We start from the raw sequence: 18,840 nt of genomic DNA on the forward strand, positions 1-18,840 counted from the left end.
TCCATGGGATTCTCCAGGCAAGAATACTGGAGTGGGTTGCCATTGGGCTGATGGAAAACCTAAGCTAAAAGGAAGGGACACCAATTTCTACCAGGCATCCCGTAGAGGGGTTTTCAAGGTGAATGTCTGGGGACTAAGTAATTACTTATTAATTACTGAGTAATTGAGACTGAATTTGGGGGGTGGGGAAGAAGGAGAGAGTGGGGGAGATGGGGGAGGAACAGCTGAGCCACCGCCAAGCTCCAGCCAACACCTACCAGATAGATAGTGCTGTGCTTCTAGTGTTGCCAACTTTTTTTTCCCAAAGAAAAGCTAGAATATGAAATGAAAAGCTAGAATATGAAATGAAAAGCTAGAATATGAAATGACAGAGGATGAGTTGGTTGGATGGCATCACCGACTCGATGGACATGAGTTTGAGCAAGTTCTGGGAGTTAGTGATGGACAGGTAAGCCTGGCATGCTGCAGTCCATGGGGTTGCAAAGAGTCAGACACGACTGAGCAACTGAACTGAACCCTAAATTGTATTTGTTCATAAAGTACTCCAGTTTTTAGGAAACATGAAAGCCAACAGAACTCAAGGGCTGGTCTGATACAGGTCATGGCAAGTCCAAGCTACTCCCCCAGGCAAGTCAAGGGCACCCAAAGGAACCTTTATGGGCCTTTGGGTGGCAGGCTGGCCTGGGCAATAGCAGTGGTGGGTCATTCTGACTCTGATGTTTGCCATGGCTCAAGTGCTGCTCCTGGGGACAGATGGTAAGCACTGCCAGCAACGTGACCTGGGGATTCCGGTCTCCCTGGTCAAGGCTGCTTTAACTGTTTTCCTTTCTTATCAGCTACTCGGTCTGCTCTGCCCCTCGAGGGATGAGCAGGTGAGAGCTGGAGGGAGCTGATGAAGGTGGGGACCCGCATTGCTATGGAAACACGGCGGGTCCAGGGGGTGTGGTGAGGCCACTGGGATCTTCCTCACGCAGGTCCCTGAAGCAGCTGGGGGATGGAAAAGAGGGGGAAAGGAAGGCGTGGCCGTGGGCTCCTCTGGAGCTGGAACTGAGGAATCCTGAAGCATCAGTGCACCCTCACCCCAAGGGGAGCTGAAGCAGAAACGGGTTTCCCACATGGCACAGGCATTAATGCCACAGGCTCTCGACTGTCACTACACTGTGAGATGAGATGCTGGTCTGGGTGGGTGGGGGTACAGACGTGGGTGAACAGGCGCAGCCCATCCTCACAGACCTCCCAGTCACGGGGCAGAGACAGACGTGGATCAGTGCACAGGACACGCCGGCAGTAGGTGACGCGTTCTGGGAGGAAAATCAAGGCCGGAGATGACAGGAGGGGAAGGAAACTATTTCAGAGCCTCAGTCAGGGGAGGTGACATCTGAGTGGAGATCTGAAAGTGCTGGGCCTTGTGAATACCCAGATGGGGAGGCTCTTCCAGGTCAAGGGGGCAGCAGATGCCAAGGCCCTGTGGTGGGCGGGTTTGGCACACTGAGGAATGGCACGGGGGCTGGGCTGGGGGAGCGAGGGGAAGTCTGGTGGGCAGCAGGGCTGGAGAGGCCTCAGCTGGGCTCTCATGGGACCCCGGGGCCACCTACGCCTTAGAGGCCTCCTGCCACTCCAGGAGGCCACGCCTACCTGTTTAACGCTACACCCTGGTTCCCAGCGCGATTAATGGGTGGAAAGTGATTTCAACTCTGAACCTCGTCAGTCTCAGTATCTGTGAATGTCCATAAAACATATTGTTCCCTCCACCATCTGCAATAAAGCAGAGCTGAGAAATTCAAGGTCCCTTCAGATCCTAGAGAAGACCCCATAAATAAGGGCTGAAGAGCTTGTGTACAGTTAAACAAACACATCAACACTCTGATCTAGGGGTACAAACCCCAGTGTCAGTGAGAGATTCTGGCAGCACAAGGATAAGGAGAACCTGGGCGATTCATAAGTTCCTTCTTTTTCCTTTTTGGATGTTTGTGACTTTTTCTTACTAAACTTTTTATTTTGTACTGAGGTATAGCCAATGATGGAATAGGAAATGGCAGCCTACTCCAGTATTCTTGCCTGGAAAATTCCACGGGCAGAAGAACCTGCCAGGCTGAGCGACTGAACATACACACACACACAGCCAATGAACAGTGTTGTGATACTTCCAGGTGGACATCAAAGGGACTGAGCCATACATAACACAAGTATCCATTCTCCCGTAAGCTCCTTCTGCATTTCCTGCTTAGAACACTTACAAAGTCAGTCAAAAAAGCGGCACTACGTGGTGGCCCGTGCCTTTTTACTATCACTATGTGGGACTTCCCAGGTGGCTCAGAAGGTAAAGAATCTGCCTGCAATGTGGGAGACCCGGGTTCGATCCCTGGGTTGGGAAGATCCCCTGGAGTAGGAAATGGCAACCCGCTCCAGTGTTCTTGCCTGGAAAATTCCATGGACAGAGAAGCCTGGCAGGCTGCAGTCGAAGAGGTCGCAAGAGTTGGATACAACTGAGCGAGTAAACCACCACCACCACGTGGGCAAAAGCCTCCTCCTCTCACATCTCAGTGACCTGGGGCTGGGGTGGAGCGGCGCATCTAAGACAATTATCTGTAGCCTTACACTTTCCTTTTCTTGGGAAAGGATAACCAGGAAGGCATTTTCTTCACGCAGGGTCCAGTTTTACCTGCACAAACCCTTCTGCCCTGAGTGTATTTCATTTGGGAGGGAACGCTCCCGCGACAACATGGTTGTTGGGTCCTGCCTGTGCCCTTTGAGTCATATTATGCTAAGAAGATGCTTTTAAAAATTAAATCAGCCTTTCTCCCAGTGAAGGTCAGTGCCGCAGCTCCACTACCAGAGTTCTCCCCACCCTGGCTGCCCAGAAATGTGTACACACTGCCCGTGTCCTCCTGATTCACACCCCCGCTGCCGGGCTGTGTGGACTGCATCTCCTCATTGCACATGAGGGTGCCGCCTTTTGACTTCGTTGGAACTTCCCCTTGGTCATTTGGGTGAGCTGTTTCTGCACCGGCCTGAGCCCATGTGAGGCTGGATTTATTCTCATCACAGCTGTGGAGAACAGTGGATTTATTCACACAATAGATCAGTGCCACCAGCGAAAGCCAAATGGTACATTTAAATTTATCCCAAAGCTGCTCTTTTCTGGTTGAAAACTACCCCTCTTCTGTGAACTGCACTTTCTCCTTGCTTCGCTAGAACTTGGCTTTCATCTCTGGAAACAAGAGCGTATCAACTGAGGAGATTTACCGTGAACGCAGCACATGTCACAAAGAAGACGAGAGACGTGGGCTGTCCAGTTGGCTCTCCAGCCAGGCAGCTTCTCCCCACCCGCTGGCTGTCACTCAGTGATTCAGAGTCTTAGCAAAATGGCCCCTTCCCAGAGGCAAGTGGTCTTTGAGGTCAGCCGGGAATCCGATGAAATGGCAAACATTACATCTGAGAATCACACAGGTCTAGTGCACAGCTCATAGACCCAAAGCCCAGTGGCTGAGGCAAGCCTGTAGATTGTGTTGAGTGACTTTTGTAATTGGAAACAGATGTTAAGTTAAAATACATTCTTTTAAAAAAGAGGAAATTCACGTGAAAATCGGGATTCCTGGCCTCTCTTGAAAAGTCATGTGACCTGACAGCCCTTGCCATGCATGCCTACATGGCAGCTATGAGGTGGGGAGCGGCACCCCCTATAGGCAGGGCATTGGCCCTCCAGTTTCCACAGTGATGGTCACATGCCCCTCAGACTGACAACTGCATGATGTGTATGGTGAAAGGTCTAGGGAAATGGCTGACTTAGCCCGTTCTGTCTTGAGCTGCCCACACTCCCTCTGAAATCCAGCCAGGAGGGGGATGGGGGCTGCCTGCTGGGAGGATCTCTGACATCTGAGTGCTCCAGAGCCTCTGTGCATTTTAACCTGACTCACTGAGAATGCACACACAGTCTCATCCATTACCTGCTTCCCATGGTTCAGGAGACTGTGACAAATGACCACAAACGACTCCCACATGCAACATGCCACATCATGCTGTGACACTGCCACACCCTCCATCAAGAGGTGAGTGCTTGCTCAGTTGCTTCAGTCATGTCTGACTCTGCAACCCTATGGACTGTAGCCCGCCAGGCTCCTCTGTCCATGGGGATTCTCCAGGCAAGAACACTGGAGTGGGTTGCCATGTCCTCCTCCAGGGGATCTTGCTGACCCAGGGATCAAATCTGGGTCTCAGGTCTCCTGCATTGGCAGGCCGTTTTTTTTTTTGTTTGTTGGTTTTTTTTTTTTTTTTTACCACTAGCACAACTTGGGAAGCCCCCCATCAAGAGGTAGCTGGAGCCTATTTCTCTAGCTGGGCTTGGCCTGGTGACTTCCTTTGGCCAACAGGTCCTTCGCAGTCACAACTGAGCAGATCCTTTAAAAAGCACTTACATGCTGAGGCGTGTTCTCTCTGGCTGCCTAGAGACCCCCAGGTGCTGGATAATGAGACCACATGGAGCAGAGATAAATTGTCCCAGCTGAGGTCCTTGGGCCAGGGGGCCTGCCAGACACTGTGAGTGAGGCCATGTGAGCTCATCCAGCCCACTAGCTCACTATGGAACCAGCCAGTCCACCCGCAGCAATAATAAAAAGCATTGTTGCTTGCAGCCACTACAGCATGGAGGGGATTGTCAGGCAGCAGGAGATAGCTGTTACACCTGGCTTGTCAAAGCCTGTGCTCATCTCATCTCTAAAGCTTGTTTGGGGGCCTCTAGGGGCAGATGCTCTCTGCAGCCCTTAACACTCATCTTTCCGCTGCTGTCTCTTCGTGAGCTCAGGAATGCACATGATTTTTAATGATGTTCAAGGAAGGTGTCAGCCCCCAATCTCCTCCTCACTGACTAAGCAACTTCTACTCTTTGCTCTTGCATATTACAGTCCTTTGCTCCATACCTGGCCTCTGAAGAATTTGTAGCAAAATGTCCTGTGTAGTTAATTTTTATATGAAATGAGCAGCAGTTACTTTCGGGCTCCAGAGACAGTGACCTTCATGGCATCCATGTTTTCCTTCAGGGAACCACCTCTTCCCCAGCTTCTCAGTCCACATGGTTTGGAGGCAACTGCATCTATCCCCACTCCTGGTCCTGTCTGGGCCCACAAGAAAACAGGTGCCTCTCCTTGACTGTGGAGTTTAGAGATCAGTTCAGGGGAGAGATGGTTCTTGGACTCTTCTGGGACTGTTAGGAAGAGGAGTCACCAGGGACCATCTCTGGGCCGTGCCTGAGACTATAGATGTGGTTCCCAAAGTGTGGTCCCTGGAGCAGTAAAATCAGTATCACCTGGAACTTACTAAGAATTAAAACACTTATGTTCCACCCTAGATGCACTGAATTAGAAACTGGGGCAGGGTCCAAAAATGGGGTGTTAATTTGCTTATTTATCACATAATTCTGATGCATGTTCAAGTCTGAGATGCACTGGATTAGAGGAGAGTAGAGCTAAGTGATAAAGAAACACCTTCCTGGTGATAGCATTGTCTGAACACCTGGATCCCACCATGCCTGAAGCTAGATTATAGTCCCAGACTTTTCAGATCTGTGAGCAATACATTTTCCCTTGTTGCTTCAGCCGGTTTGGATTTCTGACCCTTGCTGTTAATCGTGAACACTGACACGTGTTATGAGACCCTGGACTTTGGCAGAATGGTCTTTCTGCAGCAGGTCTTCTTGACAGCAATGCTAACTGCAGGGCTGTCAAGATCTTCTAATTCACTCATGCTGAGGGGTGTTACTTTATTTCTACGTTGGCAGCTTGTCTGGGAAAAGTGGTTCAGATATATCACTTCCCTAAAGCACTCTGACACCTTGGACAGTAAACTTTCTACATTAAAGACTAATGTTCTCTCACCCGCAACAAGACAACAGGTCCTTTCCTGAAAGGCTATTTGATCGAGACCAAAGTAATCCAAGACATGAGGCCCTTTCATTAGAAGCAGGGATAATTATAGTGATAGAGAGGAATTAAACTCTCGTGGAGTTGCCTATATGTACATTTAATTGACACAAATTCAATTTTATGACTTTGGTCACAGATAAAGGGACAAGGAGAGAAATAACTCTTTTAAGAGTGCAGGCCATAGGTTATACTTATGGTAATGGCTAGCTAGCTAGCTAATCCAGTTCAACCCATCCCTGGAACACAAGCAGAAAGCCTGGACCAAATAGTATTATGAAACTCTGTTTATAAAGAGAAATCTGTTTGAAGGCATGGAGAGTGAATAAGACTATGAAGGGTTACAGGCAGGAAATGAGAAACCCAGAGAGGTGAACTCAGCACCTGGGAAGTGCTTCCCCTCAAGGTGCTGCTGATTCTAAGAGCTTCTGCAAAGCTGAGAAACTGCACAGAGCTGGTGACAGACTTGGGGCTCCAGTCTGAGAGTCAGGGTGGCCCAGAAATAGTCAGGAGTGAAGGGCACAGCAATACAAGCAAATCCAAATTACAGTTGACTATTGTAACAACAACAGTAATAATAATGATGTCTGGTGAATATTTACAGAGAATTAAAATGCATGACAATAAGCATTTAATTTTGGAGAGGGGTAAATGGAGTTAGACTTGTAAGGTCTCCACTGAATGAGAAGCAGTAAACTTGCTAATTTAAAGGAGACGCTAATAAGTCAAGAATGCATGTTGCAATCTCTGGTAATGACTAAAGGATAATAAAAGAATGTATAACTAACAAGCTAATAGAGAAGAAAAAAGAGGGATAATATAAAGTAATCAGTTCAGAATAGGGCAAGAAAGGAGAGGAAAAAGGAACATAAAAGAGGCGGAACAAATAAAAACAAACAATAAGATGGTAGATTTAAAATAAAATCTATCAGCAATTACATTAAATGTAAATGGACTAAATGTGCCCATTACAACACATAGATTGTTAGAGGATAAAAATAAAAACCAATTACATGTTGTTTACAAGAGATAAACCCCAGTGTAAGGATGCAGAAAGTTTGAAAATAAGAGGATGAAAAAAGATGCACCACATAGAAGATTAAAAAAAGAAAGAAGACACACCACATAAACACGAACCAACAGAAAGCCGGTTGACTTAAAGACAAAAGCATTTTTAGAGTAAAAAAGAGACAGTACATGGAGATAAAAGGTTCAGTTCACCAGAAGACATAAAAAGGCTGATTTTGTATGCCCCTCGCAAAAGACATGCCCCTACAAACAGAAAGTAAAGCATCTAAGCAGTACAGGTTTCTCCTGGAAAAGGCTAAGTGGGTTTGGTTCTTCTGTCCTTGCAGCAAGTCAAGGTCCTGTGCCTTGGAGGCATGGACATCCCAGGGACCTCAGCGTAACGCCAGTGCTTAAAAACACATTTTTCCTACAACCCAGGCTCTAAACATATCCAACTGCTTCATCTGGGGCTCAGCCAAGAAGCTTTGGTCGTCCCCACCCTGGAGGAGCAACGACTCTCTTGGGCTTAAGGAAAGACAATATGTCTGCATGGGGTTTTCCAGGTAGAGCAGCATATATGCTACACTTGATCATCAGTTGGACGGATTTCAAGGGTAGATTTGGCACCTGTACTTCCTTGACCTTTAGAACCTCATCCGTGTGTGACATGTGGCTGCAATGTCATCCCATTTCAGTGTAAGGGTGGTGCAACACAATGGTTTTCAACTTTCTTTTCTTCAAATTTGCCTTATGTAGGAGCATGCACCTTTATCAGATAAAGGCTGAGCTCCAAATCTGTTGAAAATGAGGATTCCACCACCTCAGCGTCCTCTTTAAGGGAGTCAATGGGACAAGCTAAGAACCACGTACCGGGGACAGCTGGTAATCCGATATTTATCAGATGGACCCACTGTGTATGCGAAGGCACGCTTCTTCGCCATGGTGGCCAGGAAGCTCACAGTCACGCCTGTGACCCCGCCTCAGACATCATTTGTTTACCCCCTGGCGTCATCTTATTGTTCCTACTCTTGTGTTCCCTCTACCTTCATTTCCTTACGTATTTGTTAAAGTCTTCTTGCACTACCCAATTTGTCATGTCAGAACTTCCTGGAGAAAGGCAGATTATAAATAATTAATGAAGCTCCACTTCTCAAAATGCCACGCATCAAGATATGTGTTACCTGTTGACTTGTTGAAGACAAACCCCTAGGACCTGTGGATGTCACCTTATTTGGAAATAGGGTCTTTGCTGATGACCAGGTTAAGATGAGGTCGTTAGGGCGGGCCTCAATCGAACACGACTGGTGTCCTTATAAAAAGAGTAAACTTGAACCCAGAGACAGAGGTGTACACGGGAAAGCAGCAGGTGAATGCTGGAGTTACGTTGTCACAAAGCAAGGAACTGTCAGAAGGTAGAGAGAAGCCTGGAGCAGACTCATCCCTGGTGCCTTCAGAAGGAACATGGTCCTGCTGACACCTTGATTTGGGACTTCCCAACCTCCAGAAATGGGATAATAACTTTCTATTGCTTAAACCAATTAGATCTTGGTACTTTGTCACAACAGCCTAGGAAACTAATACAGTATTCAAAATGACTTTACTTGATACCTGATTTAACTTTAAAAATCAAAACAGTTAGGGGACTTCCCTGGTGGTCCAGTGGTTGAGAATCTGCCTTCCATTGCAGGGGACACAGGGTCAAGCCCTGATTAGGGAACTAAGATCCCACATGCCGCGGGGAATTAAGCCTGCATGCCATGACTAAGAAATAAGGCAGCCAGATAAATAAGTAAATAAATATTTTTAAAATACTGTTATATATTTATATTACATTTATATTACTGAATATTAGAAAAAATAGACCAAGTGACTCCAACCAGTGGGCTTTAGGTGTGTCATTGTTTAGGACTAGGCGGATGTAGGTGTGTTGCAAGCCAACAGCGGTTTAGTTGGCACATGAGGGGCCATGCGATAGAGTGATTAGGGACAGATACTCGGCAGCCAGGTTTTTAAGATTCCTTAACCTCTCTGTGCCTGGGTTTCCTCTGTATAATAGTGTTCAGTATAGCAGTACCTACTACACAGGGTTGTTTGGGTGATTAAATGTAAGATTAACATGTGTGGTGCCAAACACAGCCTGGGAGCTGATTCAGGGGTTTATAAGTGCTGGCTCTTCATTGTATTACCCAGAAATGTAAGTATCTAGTGATTGCAGCCCACACATGAAGGAGGGAGGTCCCAGTGAGCCCAGCAGGCAACCAGGAAGGGTGCTTGACCACCACCAGGCTGCTCCCCCTCTACCAGGGCCTCTGGAAGGTTCCTACACAATGGCACACTGCCTTTGGCTTTATTTAACACCTTGTTCTGGAGAAATTTAAAAGCCGTTATTAATTTTTCATATGGAGAGAATACCAGCAGTACAGACTGGAGTCCTGTCAAGTTGAGCAGTGGTCAGTGGAGCCAGTCTGCATGTAGAAGGAACAATGGCCCAGGAATCGTTACACTCTCCACCAGCTGACCTTGAGCAAGGGCTTGCTTTGAGCCAGGTGCTCCTCTAAGCTGACTATCCATCCACCCTTTTAATCCTTACAGTGACCCTCAGGGCAGAGTGCTCTTCTTTTAAAAAAAAAAAAATTATTTATTTAGGCTGAGCTGGGTCTTTATTGCTGCATGGGCTCTTCTCTAGTTGCCGTGAGTGTGGGCTGCTCTCTAGCTGTGGTGCCCAGGCTTCTCGTTGCGGTGGCTTCTCTTGTGATTATTTGTTCCGAGGCATATGGAATCTTCCCAGATTAAGGGTTCAACCCATATCTCCTGCACTGGCAGGCAGATTCTTTACCACTGAGCCACCAGGGAAGCCCCAGAGTGCTATTCTTATCTCCATTTGAGAGATGGGCGAAGGAGGCCCAGAGAGGTTAAGTAACCTGCCCAAGTCACAGAGCTGGTGGGCGGAAGGGCAGGATTTGCACCAGGTGGTCAGGCTGCAGAGCCTGCCAGGTCTATTTTCTGCCAGGGTTGCTGGGCTAGTGGGCTGTCGGCCCAGAGCTGCTGGTGGCCCTCTTGCCACGTCTAAGAGCTTTTCTCAGAATGAAGGGCAAAAAGGAGAAAGCTGAGCTGGGAGGTGGGGAGAGGCAGACTGCTGACACATTTAATCACTGGGTCCGGCTGCGCCCAGTGATCACACCACCTTTGGAAGTTCATTTACATGGATTGATGTAGACACTTTCCCTTCAGTCCACTCTTTTTATCACTTGCTATCTAAAACGCCTTGTCTTGGACTTGCCTGGTGGTCCGGCGGTTAAGACTGCCAGCCAATGCAGGGGACATGGGTCTGGTTCCTGGTCTGGGAAGATTCCACATGCTGCAGAGCAACGAAGCCTGAGAGCCACAACTACTGCAGCCCCTGAGCCCTAGGGCCCTCGCTCAGCAAGGAGAAAAACCACCGCAGTGAGAAGCCTGTGCCCCACAACTAGCCTGCACAGCAATGAAGACCCAGTACAGCCAAAAATAAAAGTAAGAAAATTAAAAAAAAAGATCAAATATCTTGTATTAGTATAGTGCTTTCTCCCAGTTGGGTGGGGTTTGATAAGGGTTGATCACCAAATGCCTGGGTGCCCCCTGCTCACAGTCCCTCGGCCAGACCTCCAACCATGACCCCCAGAGCCAGAGCTCTCAAGGGTCAACACAGCTCACACCCAGGACTGAAAGGAGGGTCCCTCATCCACCCCGGGATGGGGAGCAGGCTTCTGCTCAGCACTGCCCCTTCCCCCCCCACCGCTGGAGCTCCCCAGCCAAGTGGTGCTCCACTTGCCCAGCCAGTGACCTTGCTGGTGATGAAGCCAGTTTTGGCTCCTTTCCTTTCCAGCCCTCTTCCAGGAACCACCTTCCAATTCAATGACTTCTTCTGGAATCCTTATCTCAGAGTCTGGTTCTGGGGAATCTAAACCAAGACAATATTCACATAGCAGGGAGCAAACGCTCAGTAAAGTGGAAGGACTGTGGCCCCTTCCTCTACCTCCTACCATCTGCCTGAGCTGCTTGGAAAAGGGCTTCAAGCTTGGAGTGCACTTGTCCAGGCCTGGGTGGGGCTAGTGGTAAAGAACCCGCCTGCCAATGCTGGAGATGCCAGAGACAAGGGTTTGATCCCTGGGTGGAGAAGACCCCCTGGAGGAGGGCATGGCAACCCACTCCAGTATTCTTGCCTGGAGAATTCCATGGACAGAGGAGCATGGTAGGCTACAGTCCATGGAGTCGCAAAGAGTTGGACACGACTGAAGCGACTTAGCATACTATATAATGTATATAAGTACATTATAAGTAAACATATAGTAAATATAATAATTGCTTACGTAGTGGCTGGCTCAAGGTAAGTGCTCAATCATTAGACACCCTGATTTTATTAAAAGGGTATCAGATGAATCTTTCACCATAAACTCCTTTGTACCTTTAGAATGTAATATCATCTGCACACATTGTTACCCATATAAAGTAAGAAAATTCATTTAAAAGTAAAAAGAAAAATAAAACAAATTTTCAATCAACCACATCTTAGCTATAGACCCAGAAAGTAACTATGGCCATTAATTTTATGTGTCCACTCAACTGAGCCATGCAGAGTCCAGCTCTTCAGTCAAAGCCAGTGGTCCTGGCTTGCCACAACTAGAGAAAGCCCGCACACAGCAACAAAGCCCCACACAACCAAAAATAATACAATAAATTAACTAATTCTAAAAAAGTAAAAACATAAATTTCTCCCTATATACATATACATCCTATTGGTTCAGTTTCTCTAGAGACTTTTTTCTTTTTCAAAGTTTCTTTTTCTTTTTTAATGTGGACCATTTTTAAAGTCTGTATTGAATTTGCTACAATATTGCTTCTGTTGCATGTTTTGATTTTTGGGGGACTTCGAGGCATGTGGGATCTTAGTTCCCAGACCAGGAATAGAACCTGCACTCCCTGCCTTGGAAGGCAAAGTCTTAACCACTGGCCCACCAGGGAAGTCCTTCTCTGGAGACCTTGACTAATAATACATTTGCTAAAGATCAGCTCAGAAGGGTGATGAAGCAAGGACTCCTCCTTCATGGCACCCCAATGAGAGTGATGCAAGCCCAGTGCCAAGCCCGATCACGGACCCCAGAACTCTTACTTGAGCACGCCCTGTCTTGATCCGGGAACATGGTTGGGGGCTGGGGACTCGGGTGTGGCTCAGGTTTGCTGGGAATGAAGACCTCAGCGTTGTCCTTCCTCTTAGCAGACAAATTCCTTTCCTTTTTATTACCTGTAAAAACACAATTGTTTATATGTCACACACGGGGCAAGCAGAGATGGCACATTCTGCTCGGGCATCTGTTTATTTGTCTGTTCACTTACTCATTCAACAAATATTAATGGAACCCCTGCTCTGGCACCACGCTAGCTTGGAATTAGAGGTGTGAATAATGCAGACAACAAAATAAGTTTGCTGGTTTAAATAATAGCTAAAAAAAAAAAAAAATAGTACGAGTGGGCTGTGAATTTGGCAAAAGAACTACGAAGGTTTGAACATGACTCAGGTTTGGGGAGGGGGCTTCCCAGGCGATGCTATGGTAAAGAATCCGCCTGCCAATGTAGGGGATGCAAGAGACGCGGGTTCAATCCCTGGATGGGAAGATCCCCTGGAGAAGGAAATGGCAACCCACTCCAGTATTTTTGCCTGGAGAACTCCATGGACAGGGGAGCCTGCTGGGCTAGAGTCCCTGGCGTCGCAAACGTGACTGAGTGACTGAGCATGTACACACGTATGCAAGTTTGGGGACAGTGGTTCCAGGGCTTTAGAACCAGCAAAGGTTTAAGAACATGAGAAGACAGGGACTTTCCTGGTGGCCTGGTGGCTAAGACTCCACGCCCTCAATGCAGGGGACCTGGGTTCAATCCGCAGTCAGGAAACTAGATTCCACGTGCCGCAACTAAGAGTTCACATGCCCTAATGAAGAGCAAAGATCCTGAGAGCTGCAGCTGAGATCCAGCACAGCCAAATAAATAAATGTTAAACAAAGAAGCACATGAGAGGACACGCTTGGGAAAGCAGGAAAGCAGTCTGGTGGGAGGTGAGGCAGGTGGCTAAATGGACTAAAGAGAAAAATCAGGCAGAAGAGTGTAGTTCCTGGACTTGGGAACCCCAGCCTGGAAAGGCAGAAAACCTTGGGAAGTTTCTGCTGAAATTCCGAGGAAATCTTGGGGTCTGTGATGGCCCAAAGGAGTGAAGCCCCAGAATCAAAGGCCCCGTGGGATTCTTGGCAGCTCAGGGTAGATAATGGGGATGTGGGTGAGGTCTGTCTGATTTGCACTAACTTCTCTGCCATTCCCCCCTTGACTTTGTGAAGGGCATATGTTTCTCTAACACTTTCTGAAGTGGCTGGTCCCTGGCTGTCCTGACACCCTGGGCCCAAGGGCAGACCTGTGTGTGTGTGTGTGAGCCAGAACCCACCATGTCCAATGAGACAAGAGGAAGAAAGGAAAAGGGCCAATGCTCAAATGGAGACTGACTGCCCAAGTGCTGAAAATATGCTGCTGATGGTAAGAATGACAGCTAGCATATATTCAGTTCTCCTCCAGACGACCCGGCACTGGGCCAGGCCCTTGGCACACGCTTTCTCATGTATTCCCCGGCCAGCCATCCTAGTGAGTGGAGGGTAGGCAGAATAATGGACCTCAAAATTGGCCACACCCTAATTCCCGAAAGTGTTAGGTGACAAAGCAAAGGGGAATTAACTGTGCTGATCAGCTGACCTTAAACTAGGGAGGTTATCTTGCCTTATCCTGCTGGACCCAATGTCCTTAAAAGTGGGCTTCCCTTGTGGCTCAGACGGTAAAGAATCCACCTGCAATGTAGGAGACTTGGGTTGGATCCCTGGATTGGGAAGACCCCCTGGAGAAGGAAAAGGCTACCCACTCCAGCATTCTGGCCTGGAGAATTCCACGGACTGTATAGTCCACGTGGTCACAAAGAGTCAGACACGACTGAGCAACTTTCACTCACTTCACTTAAAAGTGGCAGAGGGACGAAGTTTCAGCTTGGGATGATGAAAAACTTCTGGTGAAAGACAGTGGTGATGGTTACATATAGTGCGAGTCTACTTTATGACCCCAATTTGTGCTCTAAAAAACAGTGAAGAAGGGACCTCCCTGGTGGTCCAGTGGTTAAGAATCCACTTGCCAAGGCAGGGGACATGGGTTCAGTACCTGGTCCAGGAAGATTCCACATGCCGCGGGGCAACTAAGCCCGTGGGCCACAAAAAAGAGAAGCCACTGCAACTAGAGAGTTGCCTCCGAATGCAGCAACGAAGATTCAGTGCAGCCAAAAGCAAATAAATAAATTTTGTAAAATGGTGAAGAAGGTAAAAGAATAGAAATGTTATGTGTAGGGTGTTACAATATTATATACAGAATGTTATAACAATAAAGGAACGTTACGTATATTCTACCACAATAGAACACACACAAGTGGAAAAGGGGCTGCTGATGAGGAGAGTCAAAGAAGAAAGCCACAGAGCACCAGTGCTGTTAGCTTTGGAGGTGGAGGAAGGAGCCAGGAGCCAAGGTGCGCAGCAGCCTCTAGAAGCCGGAAAAGGCAAGGAAACAGGTTCTCCCCTGGAGCCTCCTGTTGACACTGCGATTTTGGCCCATCACACTTATGACCCACAGAACTATAAGATAATAAACTTGCATTGTTTTGCTCATTGGCTACAGCAGTCATAGAAAACTGATACCTACTATTACAGACTAAGGCTCTGAGGTGCAAGTCACTTTGTCAAGGTCACAGAGCTAGGAAGTGATGGAATCAGGGTTTGAGCCCTCCCCTTAACCACTTTCGGCTTCCCTGGTAGCTCAGATGGTAGAGAATCTGCCTGCAATGCACGAGACCCTGGTTTGATCCCTAGGTTGGGAAGATCCCATGGGGAAGGAAATGGCTACCCACTCCAGTATTCTTGCCTTGGAAATCCCATGGACAGAGGAGCCTGGAGGGCTACAGTCCACGAGGTCGCAAAGAGTCAAACACAACTGAGCAACTTAAATCAACTTAACTGAGCAACTGCATGCTTGCTTAACCACTTTACTGCCTTTCTACCGGCTCCCTCTTCTCCATAAGATGGCCCTCCAGCAGCTGCGGAGGTCTACCTTGGCCATCAGAAGGCTATACAAGGCTATTTCCTGGGGCACCAAAGGACCCAGACTCTTGGTGCAACCCTAGAATCCTCATGTCTTCATGGAAAGTAGGCTGGGACACTCGTTTTGTACCGTGTTCCCACCTGCCCCTCCCTCCTTTCCCAGGCTCACTCAGCTCCAGCCACACTGGCCCTTTCTCTGTCCTCGGGTACACCAAGCTCTTTCCCTGTTCAAACCCTTTATGCTTGCTGTTCCCTGGACCTGGATTGCTGTTCCCGAGGCTGCCCCCTTCTCCTCATTCCTGATTTAAACATCACCTCCTCTGAGAAGGCTGTTCTCACCATTCCAGCTACCAGCATCCTTCTCTGACCCTAATTCCCCCGCCAGTGTCCTGTTTTATAACATTCACAACTTTCAAGACCATCGGAGTACCATTCTTTCCTCCTCCCTGAATTCCTAACCTGACCCTGACCCAACTCTCCCCTTTCCAGTTGCTGGAAAAATAACTTCTGCCTTTCTCTGTGCCACTCACTCACTGCCCCTTGCTCACAAGGAAGACGAATAGGATGGGAGAGAGTGGGGGCAAGAAGCCATCAGGGCTCCCTCTGGGCAGGGGAGGGGGGAGGGGTTGCCCTCAGGTCACATGGTCCCCTTCCAGATGCCATTAGCTTCTGGGGCCAGGGGATTGTCTACAGCGGAGGGGCAGTACTGCCTAGCCACCGATCCTATCAATTGGAAAGGTGATCATTTGCTCATCTATCCCATGGCTATCTCTCATTTGTTTCAGAACTTAGAAGGGGAAACAGAGGGGCCTGGGGTTACTCACTGGATTCTCAAAGCTGAGTCATCACTTTGTAATCTCATCTGGTTTATTTATTTAGCCTCAGGCAGGAGGAGAAGGGGATGACAGAGGATGAGATGGTTGGATGGCATCACCAACCTGATGGACATGAGTTTGAGCAAGCTCCAGGAGTTGGAGTTGAGGAGTTGAGGGACAGGGAAGCCTGGTGTGCTGCAGTCCATGGGGTCTCAAAGAGTCAGACATGACTAAGCAACTGAACTGAACTGAAAGGTTAACAGCACAGGCTCCGGGCTCAAACTGCTGCAGATTCACTTCTGCTCTGCTCCTTCCTGGCTGTGTGACCTTGGATGAGTTATCTGACATCTCTGTGCTTCATTCTCCCCATAGGCAAAACGAGTGCAATGACAAGACTTCCCTTGGGTTTGTGGGGAGGATTGAATGAGGGATTATATGTAAAGCCCTTGGAACAGTGGTTGGCTCATATCAGTAACAACTCAGTGTTGGCAATTGTTATTATTTATGTGGTTATGTGCTTATTGTCAGGGTTCCCAGAAGGTACTAGCGATAAAGAACCCGCCTGCTAATGCAGGAGATGTAAGAGATGTAGGTTTGATCCCTAGGTTGGGAAGATCCCCTGGAGGAGGGCAATGGAAACCCACTCCACTACTCTTGCCTGAAGAATCCCCATGGATAGAGGAGCCTGGTGGGCTATAGTCCACGGGGTTGCTAAGAGTCAGACACGACTAAGCAACTAAGCATGCACGCATGCTTATTGTCTGTTTTCTCTGCCAGGATTACGTGATGTAGGAGAACGACTAGGCTCGTCCTGTCCTGGCATAGTACCTGGGCCGTGATACATGCCCAGCAGATGAATAAAGGAACAGCCCCGAACCAGGCACATCTTTTCAGGTTACTGCTGACTGCTCTTGAGTAAATGCTCAGGAGTGGCTCAGAGCTCCAATCCTATGCTAGAGTCTGGGGGGACCTTGTAACAGGCCTCCTGCCTGCTCCCCTCTGTGGGAGCCTGTCCTCTGCTGAAGCTAAGAAGCTGCAGATGAAAGCAGTGGCTGAGGGTGGCGGTAGGGGGCATGTGCATTGCCCTCCACCCCCGGCAGACATCACCACGGTCAATGTGAGGCCTGCCAAGCAATCTGTTAAAAAATGTAAAATGGCAAAAAAGTGAAGTTCTCTCTTTCCGCTTATGGGAAAGTATCTCTCTTAAGGGCTTCCCAGTGGCTCAGCAGTAAAAGAATTGACCTGCAATGCAGGAGACCCAGGTTTGATTCCTGGGTTGGGAAAATTCCCTGGAGAAGGGAATGGCTACCCACTCCAGTATTCTTGCTGGGAAATCCCATGGACAGAGGAGCCTGGGGGTGGCTACAGTCCATGGGGTAGCAGAGTCAGGCATAACTTAGGGACTAAACAGCAATGACTCTTAAACTGCCTGGGGTCCAACGGCTCTCCTTCAGTGACCTGGTCTTCCACACCTGGAAGTGAATGTCATGCCCACACCCATCCCTGCCACGTCCCCCACTTCCAGGGCAGGGGCCAATCAATCTCTTCACAGCCTTTCCCTCCTTCTGTCCCCTTGGAGGAAACACAAGCCACAGCAAGGATGCAGCCCCAGTGGGTTTCACTTAGAAACGCATCAACACTATCCTGATCACTAGATGCTTTAGCAGGGCGGCATGAAAGTGAAAGTGTCAGGTGCTCAGTCGTGTCTGACTCTTTGCGACCCCATGGACTGTAGCCCACCAGGCTCCTCTGTCCATGGATTTCTCCAGGCAAGAAGTGGAGTGGGTTGCCATTTCCTCCTCCAAGGGGACTTCCTGACACAGAGATTGAATCCAGGTCTCTTGCATTGCAGGCAGATTCTTTACTGTCTGAGCCACCCAGCAGGTGGGGCAGGGGCAGGGGTGGGTGGAGGGGGCATAAGTCCTTGCTTTATTTGACAAAGTTCCCTGAATGACTTGAATGTGCCAGGTGAGGGCTGCATGCTGGAGATGCAATGGAGGGAAGAGCTGGACTGTGCCCTGGTGGTGGAGCTCACAGGCCAGAGGGGAAGAAAGGCAACGGGGGACAGCGAGACCAGGGCCAGATGATGCTACAGGAGCGGAGGAGGCAGCAACCTAGCTAGCTGGGCTGGGAGTGTTAAGAAAGCTTCCTGGAGGAAGCAGCCTCTGGGAAAAGCAAGGAGCTGGCTTTCATGGGTCAGAATGGAGAGGAAAGGAAAGGTAGTGATCTCTGTGGAGGGAACAGCCCAGCAAGGAGGAGAGAGCGTGTCCAAGGGACAAATGTTCTCCTGTCTGCAGACTTCAACCGTGGGGTGTAGATTTTCCAGATCTGCCTGTTATTATGTCCCCCCACCAAGACTCATATGGTCAAGTCCTAACCCCCAGCAACTCAGAATGTGACTGTGTTTGGAGACAGCATCTCTAGAGAGCTAGTTAAGGTATTAATAAAACGAGGCCTTTAGAGTAGGCACTAATCCAACATGACTGGTGTCCTTATAAGAAGAGGAGATAGGACCCAAGAACAGGGGACTTCCCTGGTGATCCAGTGGTTAGGATTCTGTGCTTCCAATGCAGGGGGCCCAGGTTCGATCCCTGGTCAGGGAACTAGAGTCTACATGTAGCAACTAAGAGTTTGCATGGTGCAACTGAAGATATTGCATGCTCCAATGAAGACCCAGTGCAGCCAAATAAAAATAAATAAGGTTATAGGAAAAAAAAAAAAAGACTCAGGAACACTCAGAGGGAAGTCCAGGTAAAGACACAGGGAGAAACTGGCCATCTGCAATCCAAGGACAGAAGCCATAGAAGACACCAAGTTTGCCAACACCCTAATCTTGGACTCCAAGCCTCCATAACCATGAAAAAATACATAGCTGTGACTGTTGAAGCCACCTCTGCTCTGTGTACATTGTTATAGCGTCCTGAGCAGACCAGTGTGCTCACTGCCTGACTTCAA

General features: G+C 48.5%; 1 protein-coding gene and 1 non-coding gene across 2 annotated transcripts in view; one reads left to right on the forward strand and one right to left on the reverse strand.

Annotated features, from left to right (window-relative positions):
* Positions 1-18,840, reverse strand: part of KATNIP (katanin interacting protein) — a 229,622-nt gene that overhangs the window by 97,615 nt on the left and 113,167 nt on the right. Inside the window, exon 8 of the mRNA XM_070362218.1 lies at positions 12,070-12,201. Within this exon, the coding sequence (XP_070218319.1) occupies positions 12,070-12,201 (132 nt within the window). The remainder of the gene's footprint in view (positions 1-12,069; positions 12,202-18,840) is intronic.
* On the forward strand, positions 18,416-18,488 carry TRNAG-UCC (transfer RNA glycine (anticodon UCC)). Its single transcript has one exon. It is a non-coding gene; the product is annotated as a tRNA-Gly (tRNA).

Source organism: Bos mutus, chromosome 25 (assembly GCF_027580195.1).
Source record: "Bos mutus isolate GX-2022 chromosome 25, NWIPB_WYAK_1.1, whole genome shotgun sequence".
In the NCBI taxonomy this organism is placed as follows: Eukaryota; Metazoa; Chordata; class Mammalia; order Artiodactyla; family Bovidae; genus Bos; species Bos mutus.